Source organism: Scomber japonicus, chromosome 14 (genome assembly GCF_027409825.1).
Source record: "Scomber japonicus isolate fScoJap1 chromosome 14, fScoJap1.pri, whole genome shotgun sequence".
In the NCBI taxonomy this organism is placed as follows: Eukaryota; Metazoa; Chordata; class Actinopteri; order Scombriformes; family Scombridae; genus Scomber; species Scomber japonicus.
In genome coordinates, this window is record NC_070591.1 from 20,552,553 (window position 1) to 20,577,246 (window position 24,694).

The following is a 24,694-nucleotide window of genomic DNA, read 5'->3' on the forward strand; positions in this document are numbered from 1 at the left end:
CTAAATGTGTGTCTTCTGCTCCAGTTAACTCTTTCATTCATTTTGGCTCATTTTAAAATATCCGCCAGGCAGAATACATCGCAGCCTGGCTTAGATATAAGTGCCACATAAAGGGCCTTAGAGAGAGGAGTCTTTCTTCCTGATTTTATGCACTCCATTTACTCCAATGTGTAGCGTGTATCTCACAAACATGCAGAGGACACCGATGCCCCACGTTCTTTCTTCTCCTGTTTTTGGAGGTTCAGGGGCACCTTGCAAAGGGCCAGAGGATGCTGGCGGGGGATGGGATGTCCCAGGTCACCAAAAACCTGCTCGACCTCACCCAGAGGATGAACTTCTACGCTGGTGACCTGCTGTCCTCTGTGGAGATCCTTCGTAATGTGACAGAGACCTTCAAGAGGGCTAGCTATGAGCCATCTTCAGATGATGTGCAAGTGAGTGGGCAGACAGTGTGTTTATTTTTACATGTTCATGGATGTGGGTCTTTTTTTAATACATTTACACCCTACTGAATGAAGCTTACAAATTGATCTATTTTGACAAAAATGAGATAATAACATTTGTAATATTGGTAATATCTGAAACAGCTTACTACCAACACTGCAACATGTAAGAGAAGCCATCTTCTAATATGTCGGAAATAGCACAAAGGCTGACAACACACGCTGTGGCTCTATTGTATCAAGAGATCTCCTCCACATCCTAAGCTGTTTCATCTCATCATGTTTGGGTTGACTGCAGTCTTGATCCTCTTTATGTCAATAGGATGATGGAGATTATAGAGAAAGCTCCACCTCCATCCCCAATAAGATAATTTATGTCCTCAGAGCCAAGTCATTTTCAAATACACCCTTCGTGGGTCTCTTTGTGTTGTTCTGTCACAGCACACATCACAATTTGTGTATGTTGTTGTTTTAGTGGGTTTTTGTTGTTGTTGTTGTTGTTTTGTTTTTTTGAGTTGTGTGTGTGTTTGTGTGTGTGAGTTCGTGTGTTTTCTTGTGTGTGTGTTTGGCTTCCCACTTACCCATTTAGAATGAACTAAGCTTGTTTTGCTACTGTTCTTCTGCACACAGAGTAATAGTGCAGGAACATTAGAAATCTGTGAATCCAAAACAAAACAAAAAATCATTAAAGTACAGAAAGAAAGAAAGAAAGAAAGAAAGAAAGAAAGAAAGAAAGAAAGAAAGAAAGAAAGAGGAAATACATACATACACACATGGTCATAAGATCACTGATATTATACATGCCACCAGTACATGAGATATGATTTCATTGGCAGACAGTTTGTAATTGCCAAAATGGTCACCTTACTTAATTATGCATTTCTAAGGCTTGGTAGTATTAAGACTACAGAAAAAAGAGATGCTCTTTTACTTAGTTTGCTGCTGCATATATAATGCACAATCTGAATTGGATGTAAAGTGTATGGTCTGTTGCTAATATTCTGCAGGAATAAACCCCAAATGTGCTTGCCATGGATGAGAAACCTAGGGCCCATTCAGCCATTTTCCCACCACAGAAGATGTATGAGATGAGGAAAGCATCCTGTCTCTGGTTATTGTGAGAGCTCTATAGTGTGTGTGGGCAGACAGGAGAGCAGTCAGCCAGCCCACCCCCTCCGTGTGTCTCTGCGCTAATGCAGTGTTAAAGTGGGCACATTACCACCAGAGGGAGCATAAGCATTCAAGTAGAAAACAAGATAGCCTGTGTCAAGAGAGAGCCACTCCCTCAGGCACATTGTAGACCAGACGAAATAACAAGGCTAAAGATCAGACAGGGGTCCTATTACTACTGCAGGCATGCACCCCAAGCAGCCCCTACTCTCCACTGCTGAAGAAGACAATCCACACAGCTGCTCAAACATTCCCTTTCATCTTTTTTTTCTGATTGCAGCTTGTGCTTCTCTCCTCTAGCGTTAAGTCTTTGCTGCAAGCTGCAGGGGTTCAAGGTGTATTTTTGTAAGAGCTGATCCACAAATTCCATCTTTTCTCTGATGGTTTCAGTGGGAAATTTCTTGGTGCTTTTGAGCCCTGTAGGGACTGTTTTATTCCCCTGTAAAAATCCCTGATTTCCTGCAGGAATGCCAGTACAGTATTTTATCCATAACAGTAATTTCTGACTGCTTAGTGTTTCTGTATCATGATTTTAAAAAGCCTCCTGCTGCAGTGCAACACTTGTGTGTGGGTGTGTTATGTATTCTCCCTTTCATCCATTTCCACAGAACTTCTTTCAAATCATCAGCAACCTCTTGGAAGAGGAAAATAAGGAGAAATGGGAAGATGCACAAAAGGTAAGCATGTTGCAGTGCACTTAGTAAATAATTCAGGTCTTTACATGAATGTTGTATGCCTCAGAAATTGACTCAAGACATGTTTACACAGGCTACATAATAACAGAGGAGATTATGAAAAGTCAGCGTAGCATTGAGATAATGTTGTATTTACACATATCATAGTGAGAGGTCATTTAGTAGGGGTGACATCTGGCCTCATTTAGAGAGTTAATTCCTCAGAGTTCCACTTGATGGCAGCAGCACTGCCACTGACACTGTCCAACCATTGGTACTGCATGACTCTTTCCTGCTGCACACACATTGTTTCACCTAGTTGATACAGATCATGGCAACCAGTGTGATTTGACCATTATTTAAGTTGATTTTTATAACACACTGTGATGTTTTATGTTTAGATGGTTTATTGCTTGTTGTGTAACAGTTAAAAGTATCCATGTGTTCATGTGTCTTTTTCTGGTAAGGCAGATCTATATGTATGATGAAGAAAACATTGTTTTAATATCAACTTTAGGTGTAACAGACTGCAGTGATATGCTGTAGATCAAAACTTGTGGTACAGAACTCTTCTGTGTTCATCAGTGAAGACTAGCTTCTGGCTATGTCCTCTGTTAGACACATCTCTCAACATCAGAGGTGGCAGCTCTCGTTTTCAAAGCGGCAACTGGCGTCTTAGACAACCTGAACCTTGAAATCACGCACATCCAGACTCTGACAGAGATACCATCTGTAATGACTGCGAGTCTGCAGAGGGCATCTGCTCTGTTGTCACCTTCACTGCTAAATTGGCTTAAATTAGGTATCACCTGCACTGATGCATGACTGAGAAGGTGCCTTAAAATCAGTCCGATCTTTTTTTTTTTTTTGTCACAGTTTCTCCATGCCTGGATAACACTAAGATGGTAGGGGAACACAAGCATTTCAAACTCTGCCAGGAGTGCCAGTCCTGGCTGTGTCTGCAGGCAGTAATTAGGTGTTTAGTCACTGCAGCTTTATTTTGGCAGACCCTAAAGGTAGGGTGTCGGTGAGAAAGGCCCACAAATGAGCAGTATTACCAGTAAGAATACGTCAGAGATGGAGACAGACAGATCAGAGAAAATGTAGGAACAGGAAGAGTTGTCTCTGTGATTGAACATCCAGAAGAGATATCTGACAAGGTTAATTATTTCTGGTTATTACTGTGCCTGTTTAAAGAGTGCTGCTTCAGTTTCAACTCTCCACCAAGTGGCTTTTGGCTAAGCACAGTCATTTGATTTCAAAAGATGATGCCTGGACTTCACAGTTATCAATTTTTCTCACTTTTGGCTTTTCTTGCATTAATGAGTGTTCAGAACTCAGCACCCACACAGTGCGTGCTGTGGACATTCAAAACGCTCACATGAAACACCTCACTATGAGGATTTACTGGCTGTGGAATTGACTCTGTGTAGAGATCACTATATATTCACCTCCTGTCACTGTTACCATGGCAAGGAAAGGAAGAGCTCTGTCTACAGAACCTCCACTGCAGCCATTTCCCTGTGCCGCCTTCACATTCCATGGTTGCCATGGAGACCAGCAGAATGAGCATGACTGCACTGTGCGTCAGACATGCCGGAAGGGGCGACGTGATGTGCTTTTTTCCCCCACTATGGCTTTCACTCTGCTGTGTCAGAGGCTCTCAACTTCAGCATCACTGATCCGCTTGCCTGGCTTAGCAGTAGCACATGTAGAGGCATGTGCAAACACACAGAATACAGGCTGTTACAGAGGAGGGAAATACCTGCCTCAGGTATTTGTTGAATATCAACCCAGAGTGAGGTGTTAATTCCTAAATGACACTCAAAAGCCTTCCTAATTGCCCAGTATCACCACTGTGTGCTCTTGCATTTGTTTAATTCCTGGAATAATATTTGTATAACATGACACATCTCTCTATCAGACATTTTGAAATGTGAGTACAGTCTTGTTCTGTGGAGCTGGTGTGAAAGAGTATGTCATAAATGTCATCATACATGGCACAGCTACACAGTCCCACAATCAGCTTGCACATTGGCCCAGTCAAAGTCAAAGGCCAAAAGTGGTGGTCTACAAATCAGAGCCTCTTATTAGATCTGACCCATCACTACTAGATTGGCAGCCAGGATAGTGGTCCATCTTTTGAAGGTCAATTATTGGATTATTGTGTCTTTGATTTATCGACTTGGAAGGAAAAGCTGACTGGACCAACAGTGTAACTGGTGGAGCCACGGAGCTATCCATGGTGCTGAATTCCTTCCTTTGCATTCTCTCACTGAGGGCTGATGACCATGAAGTGGCACATGAACCAAAGCAATCACCCTTGACTTGGCAGAGCGTCTCAGAAGGGAAGCCAATCAGCAACTGCGTGTGCAGACCCAGCAGTTATGGCTTTCATGCTGATGTCACATTGTTGTTTCACTTAGAGCAAACAGGACCCATCACAACTTCACGAAAAACAAGTTGTCTTATTGTGTCCAACACTTCTATTTTCTTTTCTGTTTTACACAACTTTTGTCATTTTGTTCTTAAAATTGAATATCAGAATAATAGTTCTCAGTTTTCTGTTGATCAATACATTTTAAACTGCCTTTTTTAAATTCTGCTTTATTATTGCTTCATTTTTTTTAAATTTCTATTACGGTTTTTGGCTGTAGACTCATGGCAATGTTGGTCTGTCTGTCCTCTTGAAATGGGGAACATTATACCTGCTTAACATAAGTGGCATTTCAGTGTGAACATGTTAGCATGTTGATGTTAAAATTTACCTTCAAGCATTACTGTGCCTAAGTACACCTTCTCAGAGGGTCTATCCTAGTGGTAGTGGTCTTGTATATATATTATTTTGTGTTTTTATGTACTTTCTTACAATTTAATTACACCATTAAAACATATATACAGTTTAATATGTATATTATGGTAAAGCCTCATTTTAAATGTGATACCATGTACTCCCCATGTTCATTACTCTGACATTTCATTACACTTCATCTAACTGAAAGTGTCTTCTCATCTTTTTTTTATCTTGTCCAGATCTATCCTGGAGCAGTGGAGCTCATGCAGGTCATAGAGGAATTCATCCACATCGTTGGATTGGGCATGAAAGATTTCCACAATGCCTATTTGATGACCGGGAACTTGGGTAAGAGTCATCCCACTGCTGCTGAGCTTGTTTTACCATTTATTTCTGCTTGACATGGACACATAATCCCTGTGCTCTGCTGGCTCCTTGTGTCAATTTCCCCACCATCATTAATTTAGGATAAATGGCGCGTGGTAAGAGTGGGCGAGTAAAATTACTGCTAATCAATAATGTAAATTAAAACTGAGCTTGTGGTCTTAATGTGCTAAATTCCAATGAAAACACTTAACACCCAATCCAATATCTGGAGAGTTCATCTTGGGAACCCCCAAAAAGAGTAGAGCTCTTTTTTTTAACTACAGCCATAAAGAAAAAATACACACATTACTCCTAAAAGAATTTATACCCAACTGATATTTTGTTATACAAGCTAAATAACAATCGCAGATAAGTTTTTGCTATTAAAATAACAAGTGCAAAAGCTTGTTTTCCACCATATCTTTCATTCATTATAGTTATTTTCCATCCATAATTTCAAAGGTTGAGCAAAAAGTCATATCAATTTATTTGTGGTATATTTGAAGGTGGTGTAATTCTGTATCATGTAGCACTATACTGCGGTCCTTTGAGAGAGACTTGATTATCAGAGCATACCCTACAGCGTGTTGTGCAGAAGTGCAGCAGCATAATAACAGATTGTCAGTTCCTTGTGAGATTAACAGTGTTAGAAAAATATTGAGGCAGTGTCTGATAAAAGACTATAAAATTGGAAGTGAAAGTTATTCTTTGCTGCTGTAATGAGCTTATACACATTTTTGGTCTACATTATAACTCCTCTTCTCTGAAAAAAAAAGGGTCTGAATATGAGTCTTTGAGCAACATTTGTCTTCCCTAATGTTCTCGTGGGTTCTTTTAGCTTCTGTCACGGAGCTTCTTGGACAATCTGAGGTCTCGGACCCTGTCACTTGTATTCCTTACAATAGCTAACATTTGACCCACTTATAGCAAACACTCTCACTCAGTGGCTCTTTATGGTATATGATTTCCATAATAATGAATAGGAAACCCACAAGTAAAGCATACCAAACATGGCACAATGAATGCACCCATCAAAATGCCATTATGAAAAACTGTGAGGGGCAAATTAAGTAATGGACACTTGGAAATAAGACTCGGATGCTTTCATAATGCCAAGCATTAATGACTTCTTTCACAGATGTGAGAGTATTTCTCTGCCCTTCTCCTATTTTATACTTATTCCAATTTGGCTTAATGGTAGTCGTCCAATCTCATTGCTACTGCCTCCTCTTTATGCTCGAAAAAGCATTAACACATGACCCCTGCTTTATACACAATATGCAATCTATTCTGTGAAAATGACTCTAAATTAACTGTTAAGTGTTTTAAACAGATTTAGACAAAGTCCTTGAACAGCAGTGTGTATTGCATAGCTAAACCTGAAACTGTGAAATACTTGATTCTTATTATATCAATCATCCATATGACTGTTTGGCCTCTGCTCAAATCCTGAGGATATGAATTAAACCGTGTCAATCCATCAGGCATGCTATGACAGAAAATATTTTAGTAAACATGGAGACTGATGCAAGTCTGCATTGTGTTTCAGTCTTAAAGACAGCACTGACTGGCATAATCGAGGCTCCTACTCAAAGGACTTTACTTTCTTTTTTTTCATTTTCTGATAATAACATATTTTACGGATGAAACTGTCCAAGAATATGTTAAGAGTGTTTCTTTCTACTTTCCATTCATTTCTATTGATTTTATAAGATATGAGAAACTTAAAACTCCACTATAATAATCACAATGACTTAATTTATATGTTCATTAAAGTTAGCCTGATACTGTAAAGGGCCGTCAGTTTGAAAATGAATTTGACTGTTGAAAAGTCTGCTCTGCACTGTGACAACTAATGATTATTTTCATTATTAATTAATCAATTAATTAAGTCTACGAGTTGTCAAAGAATGATGATAAATCTGTTTTATCATTTCCCATAGCTCAAAGAGATTTATTAAAATGTCCTGCTCTCTCCGCATCCAAAACCCAAAGATATTTGATTTACTGTCACATAAAATAAACACATCTATGAATTTGAGAAGCTTTGACCAGATCATTTTTTAAGCACTTTGCTTAAAAAAATATTACAATTATTAATGGATTATCACAGTGTTTGATGATTAATTTTCTGTCGAATGACTAATCATTGCAGCTCTGATTATGATAAACTGTAAGTTGATTTTTATATGTGTACTAAAAGAAAGGAAAATACTGTCTGCCTGTAAAATGGAAAATATATATATTATGTGTTTGTACATTTTTGAAATTTGGCTGAATATGCTGATCATCTTAATGAGGAAAATTAAGTGTAATTTTTTTTTTTTTTTTTTTATGTTACACAAACATAGCTTTAGCACTGAAAAACCTGCAGGCACTCAGATAACTGCTGAAGTGTGATGAAACCTGACAGAAAACAACTTGCTACTGACTGGATCAAAACACTGAAATTAAATCAGTAACAATTGACTTTTGCTTTCATCTTGCAAGAACGGCTAAGTGAAAAATATACGTATGTGCTAATAAGAAAGAAAGTTTCTCACCCACGCTTCTAGGGTTAGAAATAGTTTATTTGTCAAGTTTTATTAAATCATTTGTTTTTCCTAGTTCTCCAAAATAAATAGAAGGAATAAAGGGGTTTCAGACAGAATATGTATACAGTATGCACATAAAAAGTATAAAAGTAAAAAGGCATGGCATGGAGTCTTCCTCTTAACTCTTAACTGAGTCCTAAGACAAAATATATCTGCATAGTTTGAAACCTTTTTAGTCATCATCCTTTAGTGGTACATTGTGTCCTGTAGATTTTCTCCCCATTAAAAGGCTTGACGTAAATTGTGTGAGGGGCTTAATTATTTTATTTTTCTTTGTACATCAGAGAGAAAGACATCATTTGAGGCCATGTGAGGTTTATGTATTTTTTTATTCTCTGTTCGTACATTACATGATAGGGGGGAAAAAACTGGTTTTGTGATGCCTCATTAAAAAACAACAGTATTTTTCATCAAACTCTTGAGAACTATTTTGAACCTCTTTGTAACACTATGTACTGTAAATGTTGTAAGTACAACATGATTACCATTTCTGTGAGGCAGGCAGATTTCTGAAGCATGCAGCTTTTTCAAAAATCTTAGCATAGGGTTTGAAGGGCCATTTGGCTTATGGCAGTTATTTGAAGATCTAGCATTAATGAGCTGCCTCTGGCTAGAATCAACCAGAGCCTTAGTGGCTGCTGGTGAGAAATATATTTTAAAAAGTCTTGTAGGGAGAATTTCTGAGCCAAAGAAAGGACTAAATATTGTTGCCATTGTGTCGTAAATGTGAAAAAATGCTGCTTTTTGTTTGTTAAAAATAAAACTCAAACTCAGATTTTGTTTTACAAAAAAAAACATGAATATAACACACTGCACTGCTTTAATGACATCACATTTTACTGTGGATTTTAAAAAAAATAGTAAAAATAGCTAAATTAATTTTGATGATACATGACTGAGACATGGTTCCCAGAGTTTTAAGATTCATTATTATATCCCTGGACACAGCACAGGCATTGGGAGCTAGCCATACAGTAATTTTAGCTCAGACCACAGTACCTTAGTGGCTATGTGGCTCTTTTGATTAGAGGAATGGAAAGTTTTGTGGATACATCAGTGGAAGCCAAATGGAGAGCATCTGGCTGAGTAAGATATTGCGGCATCATTTCGTCACTAATTTATGGCAGCCCCTTGACACCTAGATAAATACTGACTGTCACCGGTGCATCGTCCTCTGTCCTCCCACTTTTAGTCAAATAACCTTGATTGCAAAAGCTTTCTACTTCAGCAACTTATTCTGTCTACATACACGCAAACACTTGGAGGACAAAGTGAGGCCTGGGATATGTTAGAAAATTAAACACAGCTTTGAAAGTGGAGTACATCATACACTTTTGACATTTTTGGCTTGACCTCATGTCCGAGAGCTCATTTTAACAATAACAGTGATCAATTGCAATTACACACACACACACAAACACACACACACACACACACACACACACACATATGTGATTGCTGCAAGAACTCACTGATTAATTTGTGAATTTATTGAATGTTGAATCTCTCCTGGACAAATCCAGACATAATAAACAATTCCATAATTCCCCCTCATCGAAATGAGATTCTCAGTGCACTGAATTTGTGCTCAAAAGCATCACGATCCTAAATGATAGCTTTATTTGTGTTGTCTAGCCCCATCAGGCAAATGCAAAGCTCCATTTACCTGCAGAATTATCCAGCACTCTGAAAGACAGTTCTCCTAGCACCCTGAGTGCCCCGTCGTGACTACCAACACAAAGACATACGCACACACATAACCACTGCTGCTTCCAACATCTGGTGCTGTGAACGGACCTCTTTGCAAATGGCATGCCTCGTGGCGCTCTATAATTTCATGCCCCTCAAACACGCAGACACACCCTCGCCATCACAGATTTCACTCAAACATGGAGACTTGCCAGGATTCAAATTGTATTATTGGAAGAGCACAACGAACAACACAGCTTTTGCATCAATGGTAGGATTAGCCTCAGATTCCCCTCTCTGAAGCACCACCTGACTGGGACTGGATGTGATACCAGGTAGAGAACAGTGAAGCTTTATCCTCCCCTTGTAATGCTGAGGCCTTTTCATTTGATCCTAGGAATTTGCCTTGTTGTTGTCGTAGTGCATGGGCAGGCCTTTTATGGCACGTCAGCAGGGAGGCAGGGAAAGGAAAGAGCGATTAAGGCGATTACCTGTCTGGTAGTTGTCAAGTCCCAGTTGTTGCTCTTATGATGCACTTTTTGCTGATGTGTATATGAAAGCATTAAAGACCCAATCAGGGATTTCTTTGACAAATTAAAATTATATTTACACAGACAAGGTAGTTTGACTTATGGACAAAACATAACATAAGACAAAACATCAAACTTTTAAAATATAGACATGTTATTATACTCCTATACTTACAAAAGTTACTTAAGTAAACAAATCTTTAACTGTGTCTGTGCTTTGATAACTAACTGTTGTGTTAGAGCGAGAATTTAAAGATCTGCTGATGAGTATGGGGATTAATGATGGCTCTAACTATGTGTTTTACAAATGCAATTTGTTTTTTATATGGATCAGGGATTTTTAACAGAAAAACAAAAGCCAAAGTGGTGTAACATGATCTCTGAAGGGGGATAGTTTAAACTCAGCAGGGATTTAGCAGGTGTGGAGCACAATGACACAGAAGAGAAACACAGAGCAAACAGAAAACCCAAATTTGGACAGAATATTAAAAAACCTCTCCCAGTATGGTATCAATTCAAAGCACATTCTCTCATCAGTATTTCAGGTTATTTTGACTTATGTGATTTAGGTGTGAGTAAAGTTTTAGATTTTAGACTTTATGCTGGACCATTGTATTTCTTGATTAGTAAATGGTACCAAATATTTTAAGCTGTGGTAATACACAGTACATGACAAGCACAAATGAATGACATTTAAAAGATGAATATGGAAAAATACATTAACATAAATCTGTGTGTATTAGTTTAGTCCATAATTGAATTCATAATTTACTGGTACACAATCATCATGATTTTATTTTCATTTGTGTGTGGGATTCCTCTCCATGAGACAATCTACTAACCTTAACACATGAATATTGTAAAGTATACTGATCACCAGTATTTCTTCAATGATCTGTTTGTTTGGTTTGCAGTGGCCAGCATCCAGAGACTCCCAGCAGTGTCTGTGATGACTGACATCAGCTTCCCCATGAAGGGTCGTAAAGGCATGGTCGACTGGGCCAGGAACTCAGAAGATAAAGTGGTCATCCCAAAGGGCCTCTTTGTGTCCCAGTCAGCAGGTGACTGAACGTATTTCACAGACCCACCTGACATTTAGTCCACCAGGCACAATATACACATAAGGAATTGTTGTTTGTGTGTGTGTGTGTGTGTGTGTGTGTATTTATAAATATATGCACACATACAGTACCAGTCAAAAGTGTTCCCATTCATTTGAATGAGAAAGTGTGTCCAAACATTTGACTGGTACTGTATAAGGAATTGTTGTGCAAATGTAGGCTAAATGCATAGTAGACACATAATGACAAATATAGTCACCACTGCCAAGGAATTGGAAATAAATATCTTGACATCTCAGCCAAAGCTGAATGATCACACAGACACATCAGTCTTCTTCTCACATGTCTTTTGCTATGCTGGCCCTTGTTTTTTGAAAGGCTACAAGCCCTTGTACAAAGCCAGTTTGTTTGCCTGTGCTTGTTCAGTCACTGAGTTTTCCAATAGACTCAGCATATTAAAGCATCCTTTCAAACACTGCCAGTTGCCACTGTATACTGTACATCTCAATCCAGAGTCAGACAATTTAGTTAATTGGTGTAATCAGTCTTATCTGGAATATATCAACGATAACAAAACAAGGGATTGATTAGGAATATGTGCCACATGCCTAATCCCAGCCACTTTCATTTAGGCAGCATGAGAAGATGATTCTCAGGGAGACTTTAGCACTTCTCAGACTGGAGTCAACAAAGTCTGTAACAGTTGCAAAAAGTCCCTGTCAAAAAAAAAAACGTTCTTCCTTAAAGTGTCATTGGCAGAAACTGTGCTGGCAACCTAACTTCTACTTCCTATTATTGCAAGGCAAAACTTGCATCAGCATTATACATTGTATGGACATTGTCCATATACAGTGAAGTCCATTGACATTTTACATATTTAATTAAAAATCTGGGTTGTCTTAATTAAAGTTAATTGTTTCATTTTTCCCCCTAGATATGGAAGGATCACCAGTCTTCATCTTGGGAACAGTTCTTTACAAGACTCTTGGACTCATGCTACCTTCACCAAAGTAAGTGCAGCATATCTCTCGGCTTTATTTTCTGGTCCGCTGGCAAGAGGAAATATGAGACAGATTTAATCCTTTGTGAGCTGCAGATATGTCCATTTTTATTCATAGTAGTAGATCAAGTCTTAAAAACATGCTGTGCCTGACTCCGGTGTCCCTGAAATGTTTCACTTTAAAGACACAACATTAAAAAGTTTCCAAAAGGGAGGAAGGGAATATCAAGTACTTTTGCTGAACTGCTATTTCTGTACATGTCAGTCTAAGTTCAAGTTGGGGATTTTTAAGGATGCATAACTTTTCATTTATAATTTTTCTAGTTTTGTCCCCAGTGCAGTTGTTTTGAATACACATATAAAATTTGGATGAATTAGTGTGTTTGTGTTGACTCTAATCTACTTAATTAAACATACTTGCAGTTGCATGGATTATGTGGTTAATTAGGGATGACATTTGTGCCTGGAAAAAGCAGTGGGATGTCCCAAATCAACACCTGGTGTCAGACCCCAGTCAATAAGTCCCTGGCACCAGTGTCCCAAGGACAGAGCGGTCATTCCAGGACTGGCCAGGCCAGCTGTCACAGGTGGGGCAACAGCCCTCTGTGCACATGTGGAGAAGGACATAATGGAATAGTGAAGTTCACCCCGCTCCCCACAGGAGGATAAACAGAGCAAGAGATGTTAGACTTAAGGATTTTGCCAAATGTTAAGCTTGTGAAATTTAAAGGAATAAAATAATTTTCTTTCTATTAAGTGTCAGAAGTATTTCAGTGAACTTGGAGTGGACAGTGGCGGTTTTTGCTATGGGCAATGTGGGCAACTGCCCAGGGCGCAATCTACTTGGGGGCGCACGAGCGCTCTCAAAAAAAAAAAAAAAGGAAAAAAAAGTCCGTCCGACTCCTCAAAAAAAGAAAAGCGCGTCCTCAAAAAGAAAAATCGCCAGTTTTCTAGACTAATACCGCTCATTTCCACATCAAGTTGGTGCAGTGGGCGATGAGGCGCCCCTACTATCACGTCAACTTGCTGCTGACAGTCATGTTTACAGGTTGTGTGTGTCAGAAGAAAAGGCAAAGGGGAGGGAGGGGGATCAACTTGCGACTACAGAGGCTGTGAGCAGGTTGTGAGTGAGTCTCAGGGGCCATCCACACGGACACGCTTTTTGGTTTAAACGCAGATGTTTTGCATCGTTTTGGCCGATCGTCCAAATGAATACTGTAAACGCATTGCCTGAAAACGAAGCTTTCTGAAACCTGGTCCCAGGGTAAAAAAATCGCAAACGCAGCCCTTGAGTGTTCGTGTGGATGGTGAAGACGCATACCTGTGTTTCGATCATGTCATCGCCACACCCCTCGAGCTTAGCCTTCCACTGTGATAACATACAGTCAACAGATACAGTCTCAGCCATGGATGTACATCCAAGGCTTTAATTTATCTTAACTTCTCTTATACAGTCTATGGGCTTTAATAGGCTACCCTCATTCTCAGAGGAAAAGCAAGGGGGGGAGAGGGGCGGGGGATAGACTGACCTGTGATGATTATGATCCCAGGTCACACAACACAAACTGCTGCTTCCAAATAAATAATAATACATTTATAAAATTAATACAGACCCGTTATAGCTACATGTGTGTTATTGGGTTATGTGAAAATGCAATAAATGAATAAATAACTTTACACCTGCACTTTCATGTGGTCAAGAACTCCCTGATAGCAATCTAATCACCCACAAAACATTTTAATGCCAGTTGTAAAAAGGGTGAAAGTCTGTCAGATTACGTTAATTATTAGTATTTTTCATTTATTTATTTTATTTTATTCATTTGTATGATGACGGATGTGTGTAATTTACTTTGGTGTTTACATACTATATTTCATTTATTTATCTTATTTTTTGTGTGATGAAGGATTTGTGGGGAGGGGCACCAATAGTCGGTCCACCCAGGGCGCAAGACTAGCCAGGACCGCCTCTGGGAGTGGAGAACTTGTCCATTTATGCCATAGTTTTAAATGTTGTTTCTCCAGAAGACTCAAACCATATGAAAAAGACAAAGATATTCTCAGCACAAGAGGCACTGGTAGAACGGGGCTGCTGCCTTCTCACCTCTACTTTCTTTTGTGTTCTTTTGGAGGTGACAGTTTCCTTCCTAGTGGGAAGTGCTCATGGATTTCCACTTCTAATAGTGAGGATATGTTCAATGGCTGAAGATGGTTTTTGAAGCAGGACTATAATGTCAGATTTTAAAAGCATAGGATACAAAAAACATTGTGTTCAGTTCAGGCGAGCCTTTGATTTGTACACCGTGTATTCTGTCATGCTTAGATGTTTTGAACACCATTACTGGCAAATATATTCTATAGTTACCTTCACATCTAATGGGCAGTCCTTTAGGCCTTCCTGGTATAGAGTGTGTGATATTTGAGGTAGTGTTCAATACAAGCTGCACTACAGAAAATATCTTAGCCTAATAATACTGGAGTAGTTTAAGAATTAATTCATCAGATTTGCACTCCAAATTAGATTATTAGATTAGCCAGCAGAGAGGACATTTAAATTCAAAACATGTGCACAAAATTTTCTCAGAAACCTTAAATCGGGTTTTAATACTAGCATTCCTTATAGATCCTACATAAGTCTCACTGAGTCTGAACTTAAACCTAATCCTTAAGTGTTATTGCACTTCACAGAGCATAAAAAGACACCTCAGGTGTTTGAAGTAAAATCAGGGTTAAGGCTTTGACCACTGGAGATTTTGTATTATGTTCATCCTTTATATCCATAAGCATGACATAACAATTATAGGGATATACAAAATGATAGCTTAGCAGTTAAGCTTATATAGCCTATCAAATTTGAGCCTCTGCTTTATCGCATTATGTTAGGAAGTGAGGTAGATAGTTCAGGGTTTGACCCTCAATGACAAATTAAATGTGACAGGACTGTCCAATACATTTGATTCATCTTCTCATTTTTTGGGGCATTTCTGTTTGACTCAGGAACCACACCGTCGTGAACTCCAAGGTCATTGCTGTGATAGTCAGTCCAGAGCCCAAGGCAACAGAGTCCGGCCTGGAGATTGAACTGGCTCACCTGGCAAATGTAAGCACCAAAGTCATTCTTTTGTTTTGAGTCATAGTAACTAACTAACTTTGTTTAGATCAACAGATAGAAAGGCTGTTTTCACCCAGTGATTGTGCTTTTCATGTTAGTTTTGTTATAAAACACAAAAAGTTCTTTTGTTAGCACTATAGAAAGAGTTTTCTCTGAATGTTCCACTATAACCACGCACACACACATATCACCTCCCATTAGCCTGCACACAATGGTGGTTAATTGGCTTGATAATTAATTTGCAAGCGCCCAGTGTCAGGAGAGTATGCTGCAGTCAGATAATTACATGGCCAATCCTTTTTATGATCCAGACCTTTTTATTCATTTTAGAGATAAAGCCAGCCTCTCTTTCAAAGAAAAATGACAGTATAGGTCTTAAATTAAGTCATCAAAAATGACCTATAGTAACATTTCAGTGACAAACACCATCTGGTGGCCATAGCAATAATGACCTGTAGAAGTGACGCACTTCAGATGTCATCTGTATTAGGTGACAGATTTCTATAAATGGATGGATGGATTATCGTAGTGTTTACTGTTGCCATGACAATGAATGTTGCCTAGCTTTAGGGACATAGTAACTTTAACACACACAATCTTTCAGTGATCAGAGTTTGTCTCTCTGACAGTATGTGGCACACTTCAGTTTATGGTCTACATATGATCCATGAAACACACACTCAAAGGATTTATGTAGAAGGACACATTTGCAGTTGATTAATAATGATGATCATTATTGTGGCAATAATGATAACAAGGGTCAATTATCTTTGTAATTTTCCTTGTAAACATTTTGCCCTTTTCCTGTCTTCCAGGGAACACTGTACCCTTACTGTGCGCTGTGGGACAGCACCATAATGTAAGTAGGCATGCACTTTTACTTTTTACTTTCTTCCTGGTTATAAAACAGTTTTCACATATTGTATTAAATACCTTGGTTTCAGTATTAGCCACTCACTGCTGGATATTATATATACTGTATATTACTTTTCTGTTACACCTCTAAAATTGGGTCAAGTTGCATCCTCCCGTCATCCACAAAAATCAACATATAACATATTATCTTGTGCACTTCTTTACAAAGAAGCGAGCTTGGTAACCAAATAGCACAGAAAATAAACAGGAGAGCTTGAGAAAAAAAAGGCTGCATTAAATCCTCCAATCAATGTGTAGACAAAATAACAGGAATACCTTATCTGATAATACAAGATAAAATACAGCAATACAACAAAAGCCCAGAAATGAATATGACAAAGGTCAAACATAATGATATTTATAATTTGCTGACACAAATTTTGATTCAACTCTGAAGGATTTCAGTTTGAAAGGTATTTAAACTAATTATCTAGTCAAGCATCTTTCAAAGTCAGTATCGATGTTCAGCATATGTCATTAAGATTTCTTCAAGACTTTAATTAGAGGCTAATATAAGTCATTCATTACTCTTGTATTATTTTTAATTACTATTATTCACTTACATTGAAATAGATTTTTTTAATTCACAGATTAGTGTGTGCTGCATACAACATGTATAAATATGAACACACTAACAAATACAACGGCAAAAAGAGCTGATATTGGTTTACAGGACCTGGGATGGCAGGGGCTCAAACCCAGGACATTATTGCTGTGAGGCAACAGTTCTAACCACTGAACCGCTTTGTTGCTGTGCTGCCTTGCTGTAGCATCAGTCAAAAATACTGCAGAATTATGTAACGCAACGAGGGGGAAAATGCTCAAAAGTCATGAGGACACATGCAAAACACAAGAAAACCATTTGCAAAGCACAGGCATTAGCAAAAAGAAACACCAAGCAAACACACCACAACTGACCTCAAAAATGATCATTGAGATATTTGACTGCCTTTTATTATTGTAATACATTTCAATATTTTTTTCTACATAGTATACATTTACTAACTTAATTCATATAATCTTTATAAAAGCCTTTCTCGGGTGCTTTTTTATAATTGACCTTCTTGCCTTGAATTTGGAGTTGGAATGCTGCTTCCTGTGTTCTGATGTCACTTTGTTTGCAGTGTAATGTTTTTTGCATCTGCACAATTAACATTTGACAGCAGTGTTCCTTTCACAGTGCCCCATGATGTAAGTTGTGGGAGCATTTCCCTCTAGTGAAAAACAACTTTTGCCTCAACTTTGCAGTGAACCTGCTCAAGGCCGTAGCTGAGAGACACCTATTCACCAATTATAGTGCAGACAGTTTTTGAATTATTTACACTTTACAGTAAGATGCTCATTATATCAGACCCCATGTTTGACTCCATTCAATATATTGATATGCTATAAGTGTCTTTCTCTGTATAGTAGTTTTAATTGTTGTGCTCCTTACGTGGGATTCAAATTGTGTAACCATGCACAAGAGATTCACAGGAAACAATTGTCTGTGCATGATGCAGAAGACAAAAGCTGCTTCATGCCAGCATTTCACATAATGTGGGAGAAAACATTTTGTGTCAGACGAGGTTGTTGAATGAAGTGTGTCTTCTTAGCCCATGGTTTGTTTGGGTGCACTGTGAACAGGCACAGGAGTTGCTCTCCTTATGTTGCACTTCTGAAATTAGTTGTGGCATGCATTTTGAATAAAACCTCAACAAGTTGATTTTGACACATAAAACGAATCAAAAGAAACATTGTACTGTACTTGTGACCCATGCACAAACATATGACAGGGCTGCAGGACTTTATTTGCTATCTGTAAGTAGCAATCATTTATGAAAGTGGATGGTGGCATCATTTGCAATCTGCTTGTGAGCATTGCTCACAAACGTTTGTGAAATGAGGACACAGGTGTTGCCAAATCAAACAGAATTATATCAAAATCTCAGAATGAGTCTCATATTTAGTTTTGTTGATAGGAGGCTGAATTGGTAATTTTTTTAACATTTCCTAGGTACATTTATGAATTTAAGTTTGATGAGCAGATACTGGAAACATATAGATGCATTCATGGGAACTCTATCAGCACCTGTGGACTAACAGGCAACAGCTTATGTGTGAATTGTGCATGACCTGTCCTCTACCATGGTATTTGAGGACAACTAGTCTATTTTTGAACAGCAAAGGTACAACTGGGACAACAGTGGTCCATTCTCTTTCCCTGACTTTCACAAACCAAGTGTTTATTATCAGCATTATTTTTTTCCCCCCTGATCGGCACCAAGTCATTTTAATCAGGGTGCCATAGAATGACTCCAAGGTATGATTACCATGTTCATTTCAAACAGTTGGCCAGGCCTATTATACAATAGCAGCCACTCTTAGGACTCATTGAGGGGGTAATACACCATCTGTCAGCCATGTTGGCTCAAACCAAGTGAGAGTGCTCAATGTAACAGTTAGCTGAATGAAATTGTTGTTCACAAGTGGAAAAGTGTGTCCTCTGTGCTGCCTGATGCAGTGACTTGTTGTGATCCAGATTCAGAACATGTGAATGCTGTGCTTAACGCTGGAGGCAGTGACAGTGAGGCAGCTGCCACACCTGAGTCTGCTGCTTTACTTTCACCACAGGGGCAGAAATCTGAGGCATAAATATTCTTGTCTAGCAGTGCAAGAAAAAGTTTGTGTGTGAATGTAAACAGCTGTAGCTGAAAAGACCATTTCTCAGTAAGAACATACTGTGCTGTTACTGTCACTACAAAGCTGTATGCTTAATATTATATGTTCTCACTACTATTTTTGTTTTTAGCTTTGTCATCTGATCATATTTTATTATGTGGAGTGAACAATACTGGCACATTTTAATAAGGTGTTTTTTTCAATCTTAATGATAGAATTACTGCAAACGTAGGCAATTTGAAAGGAGCCAGACACATAAAAGATTATAAGAATAAAATCTATTTTCATTGAGCAGTAACTGATACCCAAGTTTGTGGAATTAAGAAATCAGATTGCTAGGCCCTATTGAATTTGTGATAAAGACGTTTTTGATGTATATATATAATAATACCGTCTGAATACAGCTGTGCACAAATATCAGAAACAAAATCTGCAAGGTTATTAATAAAAAATAGAGAAAAGAAGTGGCCCTAAAGTAGAACTTTAAGGCACACATATATGCTCAGTAAACAATTCTGATCTACACCCTCTCAGAATATTTATTTTTGTCATGAAGAAGCAGAAGATTTGAATTACACCATGCCAGTGGTCAATCATTGGTCAACCACTGTTAGAAAAGACCAATAGCATGAAGAAGATTGTGATTCACCAGGTCAAAAGAACAGATAATTGAAAGAAGTCTGTAATTATTGGGATCAAATAGCTAGTATTTCACATTATAGTGAAATATTAAACAGATTGTCCAATGGATAGATGAGAATATGATATGCTAATATGATGAATTCAGTTTCAGTCCCATCCAACCCGGGGCCACTGCTCTCTTTGAAATGATGAATGGCATTGAGGAAATGAGTATGAGTTATTGTATAAAAGTAAAAATTGACTTTGACAAGCTAAAATGGAATTAGAAGTCTTGTTTACACTGTTAGGAGTTATTAGACCAGAGAGAAGGAAAATACTGATTAAATGTGAATGAAATATCTGATTTTTGTTGGTTTTAAATTCCTATGTAAGTCTCATGCACCATATTCACCTATAGACACTAAACAGTAGTAACCAGGATGGTCACATTTCCACAGATTCAAAAAGAGTACATTTCAGAGCATTCTGTCCTGTTATGGAGGATACAGTGTTCTTTGTCTTAGCTGCCAAGCATCTCCTATAAATCTAGCTACAACGAAAATCTTCATATTAAAATGCCAAGTCAGCATATCAGCTTCGGACAACTGAGACAAATCAGGATTTTTCAACTGGATCTTTTCAAACTAAATATAACAATAAATTCTTAACTCAACACACAATGACCTTTGCCTTCTTTGTAAATGTAGTTTTTATGTATGGTTCTGTAAAGTAAGCTTTGATTTGAATGTAGTTTCTTAGTTTTAGTTTCTCATAAATGCCTTCCATTGTTCCTTGCAGTTTTTGTTTAACTGAATTCATATTCAATTCACATCTCTGCTGTACAAGAACATGACTCTCATCCCATGTTCTCTTCAACAACTCGCTTAGCAGTCAAATTATGCAGCCCAAGAAAGCACCTCATGGCTCCATTCTGAATGTCATTATTGTCGGGGTCATTCTTAAAATTTCACACTCCTGTAACATAAAATGAAATTGGGTTTACCATTGAATCATAAAGTTTAGTGACAGATGAACAACTAAGGTCAGGACAGAATTTAATTTGATTCATTACAGACCTTACCACTCTTCCTGCTGATGCTGCTGGAAATGAGGGATTAATTAACGAGCCTAACATTTATCTGATGTATGAAATATGTTTTTATTTTACTCCAGAACTGCCCATTTTTTTTAAATGATCACTTTGTCAGCAATCTTTATTTCAATTAGATGATAGTATAGTAATTTTATCGCAGTTCTTACTTTTAGTCTTGTTGATATTTCTTAATTGTTTGTATGTTTCCCTGTCAGCATGTTTCCTTGTCAGATGAATTTTTGCCAATTCTTTATCTCTGTGCCTAAAAGAGATATGAGTTCAGAATTGATCCAGGGTAAATGTCTGCCCTTATCCTTTGAAAGTGTCCAGGAAGCATCCACCTCAGTGAATTCAGAGTGACAAAAATCCCAGGCATTTTGAACTTAAGGTATTAATTTGAATCTTTCCCAGTTAATGGCAATTCAATCATAAATAAGGTTCAAATGAAAGAAAAAAAGTGTTTTTTGCAGGAACACCAATCTATCCAATTGTATACCAATGCTAATTTCATTTCTACAGTCAGTGGAATTAATGATTAAAATCAAACACCCAGAGGACTCAGCAGATGCAGCTGCGCATCTGTATACATTTCCATTAGTGACACTGATGTTTATTCTCATGCTGAATTCCTTAAACAGAAAAAAAACCTCATTTGGATACACTAGGTATTACTAATGCAGAGACCCAATTTGATGAACCATATGTAGCCATACTACTGCCTCTGGTCCATCTGTCACCTCTATATAACATAATATGGTAGTTTGATTTCAGTGTCTGTAATATTGCAACTCAGCCATGTTTCAGAGAGTGTAGTGATGGTTTGGTGAAAGGAACTTAATATGCACAACAAAACTAAATTCCAGCCTGATATCAGACCCAAAAGACCAATAGGCCAGGGTATCTCAAAAGTAAAACTAAATAGATCTCTAGAGGTGATTACTGTAGACATAGCATCATACCGTCTATGAATAGGAGAAGAAGAGAGAGAAAGTTGCAGCTATTAGTTCAAATTGGCTACCAAACAGTCCTCTTTTTATCCTCAAGTAAATGCAGATATAAACAAACAGACTCATATTCAGCCCTCAGTGTATTGTGGGAAATTACAGTGTAGCATCCACAGAGCCAATATCTTTTTTTTCCTCCCCATTTAATCTTCAAGTCTGCAGCTCCATAGCACCAAGTGTAAACAGGTCAGATGCTTACACTCTTACTCTTATTATTATTATTACTCTTTGAAGTCTCAATATTTTCATTGACAATATCCTATCTCTATGTCTAGGGATAAATGTTAAATGCAACTCAGTGATTCTAGATTATTTTATACATTTTTAGTTAGTTAGTTAGTTAATTAGTTAATATTTTGGGCTGAATTAAAAATCAAGAATATACTGTAGGTATCAAGTTTGTTTGTCACTTTTGTTTTGAAAATCACATAAATTTGTGTTGGAAATGTAGGTATCATTAGGAGGCAAGAATGAATTTAATATTACATTTCAGCCTTCCCAGGATTACAGTTCATCTTTCTTTAAATGCTTTGAGAAGATTCATTAATTGGTTTAGCTTATTTGGAGTATTCTAATCACTTGTTAGTGGTCCAAAGTGTCACTAAACCTGCAGAAAAAGAAAATTACAGTATGACATAACAAGCTAGTTCTGGCCTTTTGGCATTTCCCTGCAATTAAATGCTTTTAAAATCCACTAAATCCTTGTAAAGTAGTGCGTACCAGCCAATATGAGTGTCTTTTGACTTTTTAATCACAAATGTTTTAGCATCCCCTCTCAGATTATCCAACACAGTCTTATGAGGCCAAATGTTAAACTTTTATCAGTAAAGACTTGTAGATCTTGGAAAAACTCGCCACATCAGGATTAACAGCATTCACTGCCCTTTATACACATATTTAAAACTCACAGCTTTTTTATAGACTGCTGCACTTATTGCACTCCTGTTTTTAATCTCTTTAAAGCAGTTTAAAGGTAATAAATCATATTCTTACTACCATGTTATTGAAAGTACTGTGATCTTGTAAAACCAAACAGTTGTCATCTTTATTGGCAAACATGTATGATGCATGCGTCATAAGTGCAGTACAGTACAGTAAGACTTTGGTCAGGCCATAAAATGAGGTGTTTCTTCTTTTTAAATACCCTATCTCTACTCAACTGAATGGATTTTCTCAGCATAAAATAACTAATGTAAAGATTGTAGAAAACCTGCTATTTCATAGAAGGGAAAAAATCATTTTCAAACATCTTATAGCTAAAATAGAGTCAGCTGAACTGATCAATAGTGAAACCAGGAACCAGGAATATTGTGCACCTATTTTACTATAATGGAATAAACAATTCATTCAGTATGTCACTGTCTACATTGCTAAAAGAGAGACGTATTTTTCATTCATAAACATGATAAATAGGACTTCCTGTCTGGTTTTGTGCTGATTCATATTATGATAGTAGTTTGTGATATATAATAATATACTTTAAATCTGCTTAAGATTAAAACTACTTAAGGAAGGAGACATGTTAAAAGTGTCCTCTAATGGTTGCATTCTTTGGCGTCAAGCCTCTTTGACATTTCCACATCCAAGTTCAGTGGTTGTCAAATTTTTTTATGTCAGAAACGTTCAAGTTGACACATTTGCACCACAGATTTAGCCCCAGGGATCCATGTGGGAAGATTTTGGTTGTTTTTTAGTGGAAACTGTCTGCACTGCAAATGGAGAAACGTATCACAGAGAGAGTGTTGCATCCTTTATTCCTAGTGGATTTTTTCCCCCAAAAAATTAAACCACCTCTGGTTTTTGCTGGAAACCCCTGTTTGTCCAGTTTGAGATGATCTCTTTACAAAAGAACATCGACAGGCATGAGCAGTGGCAATGTGGGCGATGTTTACAGTAATTCTATACTTCGCTCCAGTGAGGACTGTTGATGGACTGATGCGAACACTAACCATGCATTAGTTGGCAGTAGGAGGGATTGCTGTGTTTGTGTGTGTGTGTGAGCGTGTGCACACTATGTTGGGGGAAAATCACATGTGCACCCTGAGGTAATGCTGAAGTGCAAGTGTAACAGTGTCACTATGCTCTGATGATTCAGTGAGGTTGCATGCAAACTCTGACAGTTTTGACTGGCTCCGGTCTGTCAGCTTTAATCAATGTTTCTATCCCTTTTTTTTGCTTGTCAACTGAGCTGATCCCTATACAAGGAGGCAGGATTCACATGTTGTCTTTTTTTGTTGAAATTAAAACACACACACTTTATAACAATGATTGGCAACTACAGTGAATTTAAATGTAACACAATTAATATGAAAACAGTTGAAGTCATGTTGGAAGTATTACAAACTGAATCAGCTGATGCCTTCCGCAGTTAAGCATGCACTCACTCTACTAAATACACTGATTATAGGCAAGTCACAGGAAGAAATGCATGACACCCTCATTTTCACCTCCCAACAAATCCTCCTCCTTCTATCAGGGTTGTGTCCTGCTGAGGATTAATGTGTTTTTTCTTTGTTTATTTTTTCTTGCTGCATAAAAATGTATGCACTCATTTTTCTTCTTTCTTCATTCAGTTAACACGCACAGTGTGGCCCACAGGCTCATATAAATTGCCCGTCATCAAGAGATCCAAGATGGATGGAATAATTTCCCAGCATTGCCCCCACCCTCCACTGCCTGTCATTGTGTGTCACTCTTTCAAGACTTTATAAAATTGCCTAAAGTGCATCGCCTAAGGCTCACTGCCTCGTGTCTGCCTAATCTAATATGGGCATGCGAAGAATTTAAAGAGGTTTCTGGATGGTTATCCCCCATTCTTGGAAGAAATGATGAGCAATGTAGTCTTATATGCAAAAATGGCTGGCATGTATAAAAACAACACAGGCTATTGTCCAGTCTGGTCTTCCAATCTATATTACTATACCAGGTTGTTGCATTTTGATGTACAGTAGATGGATAGTTATGAGG

The 24,694-nt window shown here is 37.9% G+C and overlaps 1 protein-coding gene across 1 annotated transcript in view; it reads left to right on the forward strand.

Moving 5' to 3' along the window:
- The window catches only part of adgrb3 (adhesion G protein-coupled receptor B3), a 111,862-nt gene that overhangs the window by 63,985 nt on the left and 23,183 nt on the right, over positions 1 to 24,694 (forward strand). Inside the window, exons 9-15 of the mRNA XM_053332574.1 lie at positions 240 to 434; positions 2,222 to 2,290; positions 5,321 to 5,429; positions 11,175 to 11,321; positions 12,256 to 12,331; positions 15,319 to 15,421; positions 16,249 to 16,292. Of these exons, the coding sequence (XP_053188549.1) occupies positions 240 to 434; positions 2,222 to 2,290; positions 5,321 to 5,429; positions 11,175 to 11,321; positions 12,256 to 12,331; positions 15,319 to 15,421; positions 16,249 to 16,292 (743 nt within the window). The remainder of the gene's footprint in view (positions 1 to 239; positions 435 to 2,221; positions 2,291 to 5,320; positions 5,430 to 11,174; positions 11,322 to 12,255; positions 12,332 to 15,318; positions 15,422 to 16,248; positions 16,293 to 24,694) is intronic.